General features: G+C 37.3%; 1 protein-coding gene across 1 annotated transcript in view; it reads right to left on the reverse strand.

The window, feature by feature from the left end:
* The window catches only part of LOC124789512, a 218,228-nt gene that overhangs the window by 107,891 nt on the left and 96,595 nt on the right, over positions 1-13,742 (reverse strand). The window contains exon 2 of the mRNA XM_047256898.1: positions 4,727-4,858. Coding sequence (XP_047112854.1) covers positions 4,727-4,855 — 129 coding nt within the window. The 5' untranslated portion in view covers positions 4,856-4,858. The remainder of the gene's footprint in view (positions 1-4,726; positions 4,859-13,742) is intronic.

Genomic DNA, 13,742 nt, shown 5'->3' on the forward strand with positions numbered 1-13,742 from the left:
TGTAACATTACAAATTTCTGGCTGTCGTGTTGATTTTCAATTGGTCACAGGTGCTTCAGTAACTTTGCTTAATCATGCCACTACAAACAGTTAGGCTCACCATGCCTGTCAGAATCTTGCACGCTCCTCACTGCATAAAATGGACAAGAAATCCCAGTACTTGGGCAGTGTAGTTTGCCTGCCACTTGCAAATCTCACACTATGACAATGAAATTTACTGTGTTGCAATCAAGAGACAGTGAAAATATTTTTGGCTTCAGTTTGTTTGACTTGTTTGGCTTTAGCATCCACGACAATGTACTTTCAGCGACTGCTTTTAATCCAAAAGAAAGTGTAGCTAGTTTGCTTAGGTAATTTCCTGAACTCTTTTCTGGTGGACTTGGGAAAGTTAATAATTTTATACTGCACATTACCTTGAAAGACAATGCACAGCCCATGTTTCCCAAGATCGGCCTGTTCCCATTGCTTTACGAGACAAAGTGAATTAAAAGAATTGCAAGACAATGGTGTGATTGCTCCAATACACACTAGTTAGTGGTCAGTGGGCAAGTCCACTGGTTTTGAGGATCATCCCTTCTGGTCGCATTCACATTCATGTTGTCTTCAAAAGTACAGTCAATCCACAGACTATAATTGACACTTATCCATTGCCTCACCCTGAGGAACTTATGGACAGGCTTGGTGCTGGTCGCTACTTTTCTAAGATAGATTTTCATGATGCTTATTTGCAAATACCACTAGATGAAGAATCACAGAAAGTGTTTGTTGTTAATACACATTTAGGCCTTTTCAAGTATTTGTGTATGCCCTTTGGCAGTGCCTCTGCACCCACCATTTTTCAATGTTACTTGGAACAGCTAACTGCTCAAGTGCCATTCTGTTCAAACAACCTTGATGATATTTTCATCTCAGGTTGTTATTTATTTTATTTATTTATTTCATTCATTCATGTTCTGTAGACCCATTAGCGATAAATCGCTTGGGTGTAGAACGTGACATTTACATAGATTTGAGACATTTGTTTATAATAATTGGTTGTACAATGAATAATATATTGTGCAACAGAGGAACACATTGCCAATTTGCATACTCTTTTTCAGGTGTTGTCAGATGCAGGACTCAAGTGTGATCTCGAAAAGCATGGTTTTTTTCAGACAGAACTACAGTTCTTAGGTCCTGTGATAAATAATCAGGGCACACCCCCTCAAATCTCGTTTGCTTGTAATTCGTGATCTGCCTGCTCCTCACAGTGTTTCTGAACTGCAGTCAGTGCTTGGCATGTTGACATAGTATATTTATTTCATTCAGAATGCTTCATAGATTGCAAATCCATTTCATCGCTTGCGTCTAAAAATTGTGCCTTTCATGTGGACCAAAGAGTGGCACAATGCATTTCAGAAACTCAAAAATGCCTTGCTCAGTGATAGGTGTTTAGTAAATTTTGATCCTATCAAAACAGTGATTTTGCAAGTAGACGCTTCGTCTTACGGAATCAGTGCATTGCTTTTGCACAGAATTGGTGCACAAGACAGACCTATTGCTTTTGCCTCAAAGTTGTTAACTCAAACTCAGTGCAATTATTCACAAATTGAAAAAGAAGCTCTTGCTATTGTGTATGGTGTGACAAAATTCCATCACTATCTGTTTGGTTGCAAGTCCTATTTAGTGACAGATCAGAAGCCTTTGCAGTCCTTGTTTCATCCGTCAAAGCCAGTTCGCACATATACTGCTCAAAAATTGCAATGTTGGGCTTTGCTTCTATCCCAGTATGAGTACAAAATTGCCTACAGACCTACAGCACAGCATGGCAATGCTGACACCCTTTCTTGCCTTCTGATCAGCCCCAATGCTGATTTTGGTTTCTCTGACCCATCTTGTTGCCAGATCAATGTGTAGGTCTCTTAATAGCTGCAACCTTTCCCATTAAATTACAGAGAAATTGCACAGGCCATGGAAGCGGACCTTGATCTGAAGATTTTGTTGCATTACATTTGCACATGTTAGTCTCACTGATTGAACAGTATAGAGAACTCAGTAGTGTGTTGATATTTTGCTCGTCAGCATAACCTTTCGGTTCAACAAACTGTGATTTAGTACAATCTGACAGTGAACAACTGCATATGCTCATTCCCACAGTGTTGCAAAATAATGTGTTACAGCTGCTACACCTAGGACATTGGGACACTGTTCACACTTAACAGTTAGCACACCAGCATTGTACTTGGCACAGCATGGACTCCTACACTGAACAGATGACATCACAGTATCGCGCATGCATGGGAAACCAATCCAATCTACGACAGATCTTCTCAGCTTGGCCTAAGACTCAATACCCATGGCAATGAGTGCACACAGACTTTGCAGGACCATTCTGAAACACTCGTTGGCTCGTAGTAGTAGACTCTTTTAGCAAGTTCCCATTTGCATTTCCTATGAACTCTACCACATACTACATCATGTAGCACAATTCAAGTGTTGTCCTCATTTTTTTGTGTTGGAGAATTGCCTGAAGTCACTGATACAGACAATGGACCTTAGTTCATGCCACATGACTTTGAACAGTTTTGTTACAAAATGGTGTTCATCACCTAACAAGTGCTCTGTTTCACCCCCAATCCCATTGAGAAGCAGGATGCTTTGTATGCATTTTTAAACAATGATGTCCAAGCTTCACGCCTTCCACACATGGGAATGGGCACTGCAACTCTTTCTCACCTCCTACCGCTCCCACTCATGCGACAGACCATCGCAGGGGGAGCTTCTACATGGCTGCTTCCATCGGACACTGCTTAAGCTGCTCCACCTGCTGCACCATCTGGCGCTGCCAATGGTCCGCAAGTATCACTTTGCACTGCTTGATCTTGTTCTTTGCAGGGTTTTGGTGTGACACCAGCACTGGGAACAAGATGAGATCCAGAAATGTATAGGCACATATGTGTATCTAATTGCAGGTCCAGATGGTTTGCAGCTCTGTCACCAGAATAAAATTTGCATTTGTCATTTGCCCGATGATTCTGCTGCTTTTCTTCCCTCAGATTCACAGCCTCATGTGACCATGTGGCCTTTGCAGCCACTTGCTGGTGTCACCACTGCATTCCAGGACAAGCCAATGGACATCACACCCTCGCCTCCTCCATCAGTGCTCTCCGACCCAATGGACCTGGACCCACCATTACCATCACTGCCACTGTCATCACCCCAGGAGACACCCTCAGGATTGAACACATATCCTGGGCATTGTTTCTGGGAGGACGATCCTCGGCTCTCACAAGCCACATGGCAGGGTATGGCCGTGAGTACGCCGTCCTCCACAGCTACAGCTCCTGGCTCATCTCTACATCCAACTCCCTGCCTCCCCCCTCCCCCCCCATTTCCATTGTCATTTGCATCTCCAGTACATGGCCTTCACCTGGTGTACACACTGAACTAAGCATGCCTATGACAAGAGAAGACCAAGAAATGACCCCAGGCTATGTGCTGATAATGCCACCTGAGCAGTGTGCAATAGGTTGCTGCTGATGGTTGAGCTCTCTCAATCTCAGCACCTCAGTACGTTGCATTGGGGCTCAGTTCACATTGCACCTCAATATGTCACACTGTGCTCTAGTCTTCCACAATGATAGTCATCACCTTGCACCTTAGCTAGCTGGGAGGGAATGTTATTCATTGTATATAGCTGTGATATGGACACAGACAAGATTCAAGAATTAGTACATGTTATTTGATTGCTGTTAACCAGAGAACTTCAGATTGCACATCACTGAAGTTAAGCACTCATTTGGTTCCTGTAATAAAATGTGGGAAACTGGCCACCTACTTATCATACCTCCCTCTCCTCATCCAGCCAGGAACCACAAAACATTAACACAGCCACAACAATGAGAATCCCTGGAAGGAAGATGACATTCTTCTTGTGAAACAATGAAACAATGTGGAGAAGATTTAGAGAAGCAGCATTTGAAGTTGACTGCAGAATGGTTCCACTCCAACCAACATACATTCTGAGTAAGGACCTTAAGGATAATATAAGAGAAATGAGGGTTAATACAGAGGAGTACAGATAGCCATTTTTGCCTTGGTCTGTTCGTGAGTGGAACAGGAAAGGAAATGACTAATAGTGGCTCAAGATACCCTCTGCCAAAAATCATATGGTGGCTTGTGGAGTATGTATGTAGATGCAGGTTTATGAATACCTTTCTCTCCTATACAATTCTCCAGCCATACACTAAAATGCTCCACAGAACACTTCATCCAGGGCTTATCATACTGCTCAAAGAATTATACAATGTCCTTACAGGGACACTGCCTGTGTCATTCCATATTTTACTTTTTCTAAAATTCTATGCTTGACAGGTCTATGTATAATGTAAGTAAATTACACAAATAATTATTTTATATCCTAAAGATAAAGATAACGCTGTCTTCAACCCAAGGTTGATTTGAATACCACAGTGCTTTATTAGCCATGGTTATATTGGTACTTTCCTTCAACCTTTGAATTGATGTACCCAGCGAGTTATTGGTGAGTGTACAATTTAACATGGAAAACTGAACCACAATGCAACTTGGTATTTTTCACATAAAAATCATTGCCAATGGTGAAAGAAGTGAGAGAAAAAGAAAATTACTGGTAATACATATTGCATAAAAAGTAACATGAGTAATAGAGAATAAGAAACAAGAACAATAGTGATAACATTTGAAATTGTAATTAGTGATTCCTTACCAATAGTGCGTCTTCTTTGTAACCTTCAGCACGGCAAATTGTTACAGCAGGGTAAGTCATGGTCTTGTTAAATGTTATACGTGAATGTGTAGAAACTGGAGGCTCAATCAGTCTACCAAAGCATTCCATAAGCTGGAAGAAAACAATTATAATGTTAAACAGTTACAGTGGAACATTGTTACTTTTTTCATAATGTTAAACAAGTATGGTGAATAAAAATATTTAATTATTTTATAAAGGGATGTATCAAACCTGTAATCTTAAACGAAAGTATAAAAAAATCACAGTGAAGAATTAGGATTGTATGGCTTGATATTGTTATACAAAAATTATTATTATTATTATTTCAAATAAAGATGTACAGGATGGCACTGCCAACATTTCTCTCACTTGATGACATGTGCTATAACTGCACATGCCTATTGGGGGACTTATAATTTGTTTTGTTGATTTATTTATCTCATTTTCTGCAAGGAAGAAAATTGCTTGCGATAATGTGGATTTCAGGAACAAACACATTTACTTTTTTAAGAAATATAGCTCTTTGTGTTCTGTGAATGGAAGAGGCCGGGCATAATTTGGGAAAGAGGCCACTTTCAAATAGTGCTGGCTGACTAAGAAACTTGGTGACATTATTACAAAACTGAAATATGCTGTGTTAACTCAGTTTCTGAAGCCTTGCTCTTTGGACATGTGGCACAGTCAGTAATATTACAAGAAAATTAACTTGATTTCTATTCTTTTGGAACAAGGCAAGGCATTTCTGTATAATACGTGCATTCACTTTGCATCATTGTCTGAAACCTGAATGAAGTTTTATATAATATTACTAAAATCTTTATTAGATTACTAGTACAAAAAATGAGGCTCTCTGCAAATTTAAATTTATTTTTAACCATACATTACTAACTAATTCTGTAAATGATTTGTTTATGTTGATGTAAACTATATGGTGCAGTTCAGTTTTTGAGGGCACAACATTTTGCACCTTGTGGCATTAATTGTAGGTTTGTCACAATATATGTCAAAGATGTTATTAATGTGGCCATTTGTCACAAGTGTTGCCTAGTAATCAAGAACAGATAACAGTGAGATGTTATGGTGACTCTCCATCATTGTGAATATACTTTAAGAAAAGGTAAATCTTGTCATTAAACAGGACATAAATCATTCTGATAATGAAGAGACCAGTTGCTGTTAAAAGATTCATAGAGTATAGGGATATGGATACCTTGGAACATCAGTGCTGGCATGACTCCAGTATAGCATGAAAAAGCTGTCACTTACATGGATAGGACTCCAAATACAAGCTGTATGTTGCTGTTATGTTCTGTCTAGCCAAGGTATCAAGGAATACAAAAACATACATGCTGGATGAGAAATAAAGCTCATCCCATTTGGTAAGTCTCTCCTGACCTGGGGTTTGGGGTGACGTCTAAACTGTAACCCTTTCCCTAAACCTCTTCAGTCATTTTCCTTCACCACTCTTCTTTCTGCTTCAACTCTTCCACAAGGAAGAAAAAGCCACTGGCTCCAAAAGCTTCTGAAAGTTAAATTGTTTTGTGTGTGTGTTCCCCTGCCACTGCTTGGTGAGTAGATTCTTTTATCTGTCCTTTCACATTATATTATCAATAATTGGTTGTTTTCATTGTTACATTTATTATTGTTTGCACTATTAATTTTCTGTAATAATAGTGTCTGCAAATGATTATCACTATCTTTCACAAATGGACAACACTTTTTTTAATACATTTGTATTTGGATGTTTATTAGGAACTGCTACAGTCGCTGTCACTGCAAGAAGATAATAATCATTGACTCTGATTGATTGATTAGTTGATTTTTTATTGGTCAAGTTTTATCATACAGCACAGATTTTACACTTGATATTGGACAGGTCAGAGAAAAGTTGCAGTGGTAGATAGTATTAGCTAATAGTAAGCAAATTAAAATTCAGTACCTATTATTATAATCTAATTTTTGAATAACATTTTTGTTACATATTCAGAAATACCTTTACACAATAGAAACAGTGCTTTATGTGAAATGCTTTCAGTTAAGTTTTAAATATTTCCTCTGGTGTCTTATTATGTAGTATTACACCAATGTTACTTATGCACTGCTGATAGGCTTTTATTCACGATATTTTTATGTATATTTGATTTCCCTCTGGTACAACAACTGTGTACTTTTTTGTTCTACAGTAGTTTGCCTGTTTTCAAGAGATAGTTTCTAGTGAACAAGATAGTTTCATAAATGAGTAATAAAGTTGGAACATTCAGAACACCAAGCACAGTAAAATGAGACCTACAGAAATCCATCTCTTTAAGGCCACAAATTATTCTTAGAGCTCTTTTTTGCATTCTAAAAACCTTTACACTCTGAGCTGAATGCTCTCAGAAAATGATCCTATATCAAAGCATAGTATGACTGCAGTACTGTTGTTTTGCTTGTTGTTGACTTTAATATTCATAAACCATAGCACATGGGTGAGAGTTCCCAAGACAAGTTATTTATATGTGTCGCACTTTAAATCTTACTGAATCCACAGACACCTACATTTTCTAGGGGATCCTTTTTTAATGATGCTTGAATAGACATTTGATTGGATAGAAAAAATAAATGAAAGTTGATGCACACAGTTTTTCAGTATTTACAGTGAGTTTGTTTTTGGTGAACCACTTTAGAAAGTCTTTTCGTAGAACTGTCTGCTGTTGACTGCAAGGTTTCTGGGATGGATCCAGTAAGCAATATGCTGGTGCTATTGGCAGATAGGGTAGTTTTTTGGGCACTCATTTATTCAACAAAGTCATCCACATAAGTAAAGAAGAGTAGTGGATCTAAGGTTGAGCCCTGCAGTATGCCATATATTATTGGTAATTTGCTAGAAAGGAAGGAGTTGTTATTTGTTTTACTCTTAGTATTGAATTCTTACTGAAGCAACACCTCTGGATTTTTAGGTGCAAATACAACCAGCTCTGTGTACACCTCTTACTCCTGATGTTTCTGACTTTTTGAGCAGATGCTATGGTACAGGGTGTTGAAGGCTTTTGACAGGTCTATAAAAATACCTGCAGCTAATTTATGTTGATCAAGGGCTTTAAAAGCACAGTCTAAGAATTTGAAAATTACTCTCTGTGTGCATTTAGACTTTTTAGAACCATGTTGTTGTACGGTAAGAGGACGATATTTATTTATAAACTTAACAGCATCATTATAGAGTTTTTCCAGAATTTTTGAGGAGGAAGTTAAGTGTAACACAGGTCAGTAGTTTGATATTTTATCAGAAGAACCTTATTTTAGCAGTTGCTGAACTTCTGCTATTTTGAGAGTGTGTGGAAAGACACCAGTTTTTAGAGATAGGTCGAAAATTTTTGCCAATGGTTCTGTTATGTGGTGAGCATATGCTTTTAATATGAAATCAGGTACTTCAGCAACTCTGAGCGAAATGACAGTGTTCTTTTGACACTCGTTTACTTCCATGAAATATAATAATGCTAGTCGTTCACAGAATTTAAACTTTCCAGAATAATTCCTATAAAATTTGTGACTTTTTTCATGATACTGTAGCCTTCTCCTAGGATCAGCACCTATTCCTTGCTTGTGGGTTGACCTTATGAGAGCACTTTCTCTTTCCATTCTGGTAGGTACACCCCTTATAAAACATCCCTATTTTTTAGGCCACTGGTCATCCTATCTCCATGTAGGTATGCCTGCCCTTTATACTTAGTGAATACTGGGTATGCCTCCCTTATCGTTTCTGAGTAGTCCTCACAGTTCATTACCCTAGTATACATTTCTCTGTCTAACATAATTAAGTACTTTCTGGTAAAGATATAAGTCTATCTTAAGCTTCACATTTATTCTTTAATACATCATTTACTCTCCAGAGTCCTCCTCTACTCATCAACTTCTATACTTTCAGTACATACTGTGTCAACATATACTATTCATGTTCCACTATCCTTCAATTCATTAGAGTATTTATTATACTGACATTTCTTATTGATCATCATGATTAACATTCTCTCCTGCTTTCATTTTCTCTCTTTGCTCATGCCTCTTTCTTAGTTTATATACACATTTTCTTATGTATATTTGATGTAGAAGTGTCACAGCTTCCTATATATGTGTGCATATTTCTAGATGTACCTACATTTTCCCCTACAAAATTCTGATGCATATGTGATGACACTGAAGAAACTTCAAGCTCAACTGAGTTGTGTTCGACCACTTCGCCAAAAGTACGATGTTTTGCTGTTGCTCGACAATGCATGGCCACATGTCAGTCAAAAAATCATGGAAGCAATCACAAAAACAGTGATGGACAACACTGAAACACCCACATTACAGTCCTGATCTGGCTCCATGTGACTATCATCTCTTTAGGAAACTGAAAGACTCTCTTCGTGGAACAAGGTTTGAAGATGATGACTCCCTTGTGCATGCTGCCAAACAGTGGCTCCACCAGGTTGGTCTAGAATTTTACCATGCGGGTATATCGGTGCTGCTTCCAAGATGGCATAAGGCAGTTGAGAGGGATGGAAATTATGTGGAGAAATGAAACCATTGTTCCTAAAGAATGTATCTAGATACTGTAAAACTTTCAGACATGTAGAATAAAAGATGGATTTTTTAAAGTGTGCATTTCTTTTGGAGTGACCCTCATATACCACATCTCATAAAAGGTATAAAATACTCTGTACAAAATAGAAAAGCTATACATTTCAGTACCACAGTTGTTTAACTCGTCACATTATATTATCTATAAATATAATAGTCTATTTGGCTTATTTTGTCTAGATAGCACTTCTTTTCAGTGATTTTCTTAAGTTGTTCTATATTTTATAGTCATATTTGGTTTTCTGTGCAATAAGACTCCAGGATAGTTCTAGATTTTAAAGAATAGATGACAGAATAGTTTAATATTTTAAAGGAATTCCGTACAGGAAGACTATTTTGGAAGAAACATTGAAAACAGCTTGGTATCCACCGATCATCACTCCAACCATTAACTCAGAATGTTAACAACCCTGGAGGATAGATAACAGAAAGTTTAGGATTTTAGAGGAATTTTGTGCAGGAAACTATTTGGAAGAAACACCAAAAACAACTCGGGATCTGACAGTCGTCACTCCACCTGTTAACTTAGAATGTTAACATCCCTGGGGGAATAGACAACTCCACCCGGATCACATGGATCTGATATTAACTTATCTTGTGCACTGGCAGACCAGTATTTCTCTTTAAATTTCCTTTGAAGGTTCTCCCAAGAGGAAAAATTCTCAGTATTTACCATTCCCCATTCTGAGGCTTTCCCTAGAAGGTATCCCACAGCAAATTTGATTTTCTTAGAATCTTCCCAATTTTTTGGTAATGCTTGGTTAAACCTTTATAAGAAATGGGTCAGTTGTACATCTCTGTCCGGCTTAAATTTAGGGAATTCTCTAGATAACCCTGAATTAGCTCCCCATTGTAAATCATTCACTGCTTCACTAGTTAATACCACATTAGGTGATGTTACCCTTTTTCTACTTTATCCCGGACAAGCTTGAGTTCTCTCCACAAGTCATCTGTACCCTTTCTGGTATCACTAAGTTCGGAAGACAGAATAGGCAATACGTTTCCAGGGGTTATTCTCTTGGTAACTTTTAGATCTATCATTTCTTCAAATTGTTCCTCCAAACTACTTCCATTTATGATTTTAGGGTTCGTTATTTTCTCTTTGAAATTTATTTCTAGATTATCTACTTGTGTACTGACACCTGTAATTTGTGATTGAATAAATGGTATTAATTCATTATTCTTATCTACACTCCCCTTCAAAGTATTCAATCCCTGCTTTTCAGCATTAAACTCAATATTGCACACATTTTCAAAAGATCCTAACTATTCATTAATTTCGGATTCCACATTATTACATCTGTCCTCAATGTTGAATTCTAACCTTTTTGATAAATCTTGGAAATTGTCATTCTGTTTCTGACTAAAGTCACGGCCCCATGATGTGTGTGAGAGCTATATACTCCCTGCACTAGATCTTCTTGGTTGAAGTGTTCTACGTGTATTTCATCTTAGACAAATACGTCGAAATCTTCTTTGCTGTTTTATAGTTGTGAATTTTCCATGTCTTCAACATTTTTCATTAAAATTTTGCTTCATTGGATACTTGGACATATTCCAGTGTCTCAGAGTAAGTCCCTTGCTGTGTGATGTTTGGTTGCTAGGGCAACACGTAACAACTTCTTTTCTAGTTTTTGACTTAAATTTACCATTTTCTTGGGTCCTTTCTAAAGTTTTTGACAGTGGTTTAAAGCGAGAAGTAGACATACAAACTTCCCACTTTTTTTTTATACAAGGTGACTTACTTGAGATTCACAGCCAATCTTCTTTGCTGGCTAGCTGGCTGCTGGAAAATTCTCTTGACTTTGTCTGCGTAGAATGATGCTAGGTACGGGAACACTTAAGCCTCTCTCTCTCTCTCTCTACTTGTGAATAAGTAGATACGTGAACTTCAATTTTCATCAACTAATGGTATATTTGAACTCCATACAGAATAAAATTCTCACTTTCCACATACATATATAACTTCCAGTAAGTCACTTGCTACATCCAATGTTAGAAACAAATTTAATTACATTTATAAAAGAGTTGACTTAATAACCATGACTCTCCTTCAAATGAATCATAAAGAAGGTCTTGCCTCTAACAAGGCTGGATTAACAGTTCACATGATTACTTTTTCAACTGTTCTTCTTTCACATAACAATAGTCAATGACACAATAGTCAAAGAGATGTATAAAAACTCCATGGTTCTTCCTCTAAAACATCTATGGATTGCCCAACAAGTACTTGTCTGTGCCATTCGACTGCCGCATCTACTTTCTTCTTGCAACTGACTTTAAACCTGCCCACACAAACATGTGACGTGCAGTAGGTAGGATTTTACCATCCCACATTCATATGTAGAATATCCTGTGTTTGAGACGGTAGAAGGCTGAGTGGTTCTAGAATTTACACAGAAATTCTAGAATCACTACAAGCTGCAATGTTCAACAAGTGAAGAAAGAGACAGAGAGACATTCATCTGTTCCTTCTAGCAACAGTTTATTCACCATAAATAGCATCAACAACATCTGCGCTACCATGCGTGTCCGAGAGATACTGAAGGAACTGAACTGGAAGACTCTTGGAGATAGATGCAAATTATCCTAAGAAAATCTATTGACAAGGTTTAAAGAATCAGTTTTAAATGATTGCCCTAGGAATATACTACAACCCCCTATGTATCACTCACATGGGGATCATGATGATAAGATTAGAATAATTACTGCACACACAGAGGCATTTGAACAATCATTCTTCCCATGCTCTGTATGTGAATGGAGCAGGAAGAATCCCTAGTAATTGATACAATGGAACATACCCTCTGCCGTGCACCTCATGATGGTTTGGGGAGTATAGATGTAGGTGTAGATGTAGGTACTGGATTAGTGCTTTCAACATGATAATTTTATCCATGAGTGACTGAACATTATGGTGTAATACAACAAAATCTTTTGGTGGTTATGGATTTCAGAGAGACATCATTTCTGGTACAGATATTTCCTGAGAATTCAGTTTCATTTGCATTACTATTCATGTTTATTTTTTGGATTAGTAGGCTTATTAATAGAAGGTTACAGAGTAGATCTAATAAACAATTTTTATAATGTTCCAGAAAAGGAGAGGAATTAAATTTTGTAGAAGCTGATTACATCATGCATCTCTAGCAGCTACCTTAAGATGGGTTCATGTGCCCTCAAAATTGATGGAATTATTAACTGAATACAACTATAAAAGCAGCAAGAAAAATTGTTTATACATTGCTTGCTCAATGTTTACAAAAGTACACATACAACTATTTTCAAACAATGAAAAAACACCAATATATAGTCAAACAAACTTTGCAACAGTGTACAGAATTCCCCTCAAAACAAAAGAAACCAAAGTCTTCTGCATCTTATATCATTATTACACATGTTGTACCTTATCCAAAAATTATTTTTATTATTGCATAAAATACCGTTAATGAGTAGATACACTGGAAAAGGGAATAAAAATTCACAGTTTTTAAAAGAGAGCTGTGCAAGACATTGAGTTACCAGTGAACTGAACAAGATGACAGCTCTGTGTGCCAACATACACTAAAGTATGCAAAATAAAATACTTCTATCAAAGAGAAAATTCAACTGAGAAAACTGCAAAATAACTGGCTAGTACTTACCTTCAAGTGGCAAAAACGTAAAGCTGGTAATGGAAACACTTGAAAATACTGCTGCTTGTGCAAACTGAGGTTATTAAAGAAATTTCATTTGGTGCTTATTTTTATTTTATTTATTTATTTATTTATTGTTCCGTGGGACCAAATTAAGGAGAAGTCTCCATGGTCATGGAACGAGTCAATACATGAAATTATAACACGATATCAGAAACAGATAAAATGAAATATATATAAAAAAAACATATTCAGGTGACAAGTCATCAGTTTAAATAAAGAAAATCAACAATGTAACACTGGAATTTGCTTAATTTTTTAGCTCTTCCAGGAGCTCCTCGACAGAATAGAAGGAGTGAGCCATGAGGAAACTCTTCAGTTTAGACTTAAAAGAGTTTGGGCTACTCCTAAGATTTTTGAGTTCTTGTGGTAGCTTATTGAAAATGGATGCAGCAGAATACTGCACTCCTTTCTGCACAAGAGTCAAGGAAGTGCATTCCACATACAAATTGGATTTCTGACTAGTATTAACTGAGTGAAAGCTGCTAACTCTTGGGAATAGGCTAATATTGCTAACAACAAATGACATTAAAGAAAATATATACTGTGAGGGCAACGTCAGAATTCACAGACTATGGAATAGGGGTCGATAAGAGGTTCTCGAACTTACACCACATATAGCTCGAACAGCCCGTTTTTGAGCCAAAAATACCCTTTTTGAATCAGAAAAATTACCCCAAAAAATAATACCATACGAC

This window comes from Schistocerca piceifrons, chromosome 3 (assembly GCF_021461385.2).
Source record: "Schistocerca piceifrons isolate TAMUIC-IGC-003096 chromosome 3, iqSchPice1.1, whole genome shotgun sequence".
Classification (NCBI taxonomy): domain Eukaryota; kingdom Metazoa; phylum Arthropoda; class Insecta; order Orthoptera; family Acrididae; genus Schistocerca; species Schistocerca piceifrons.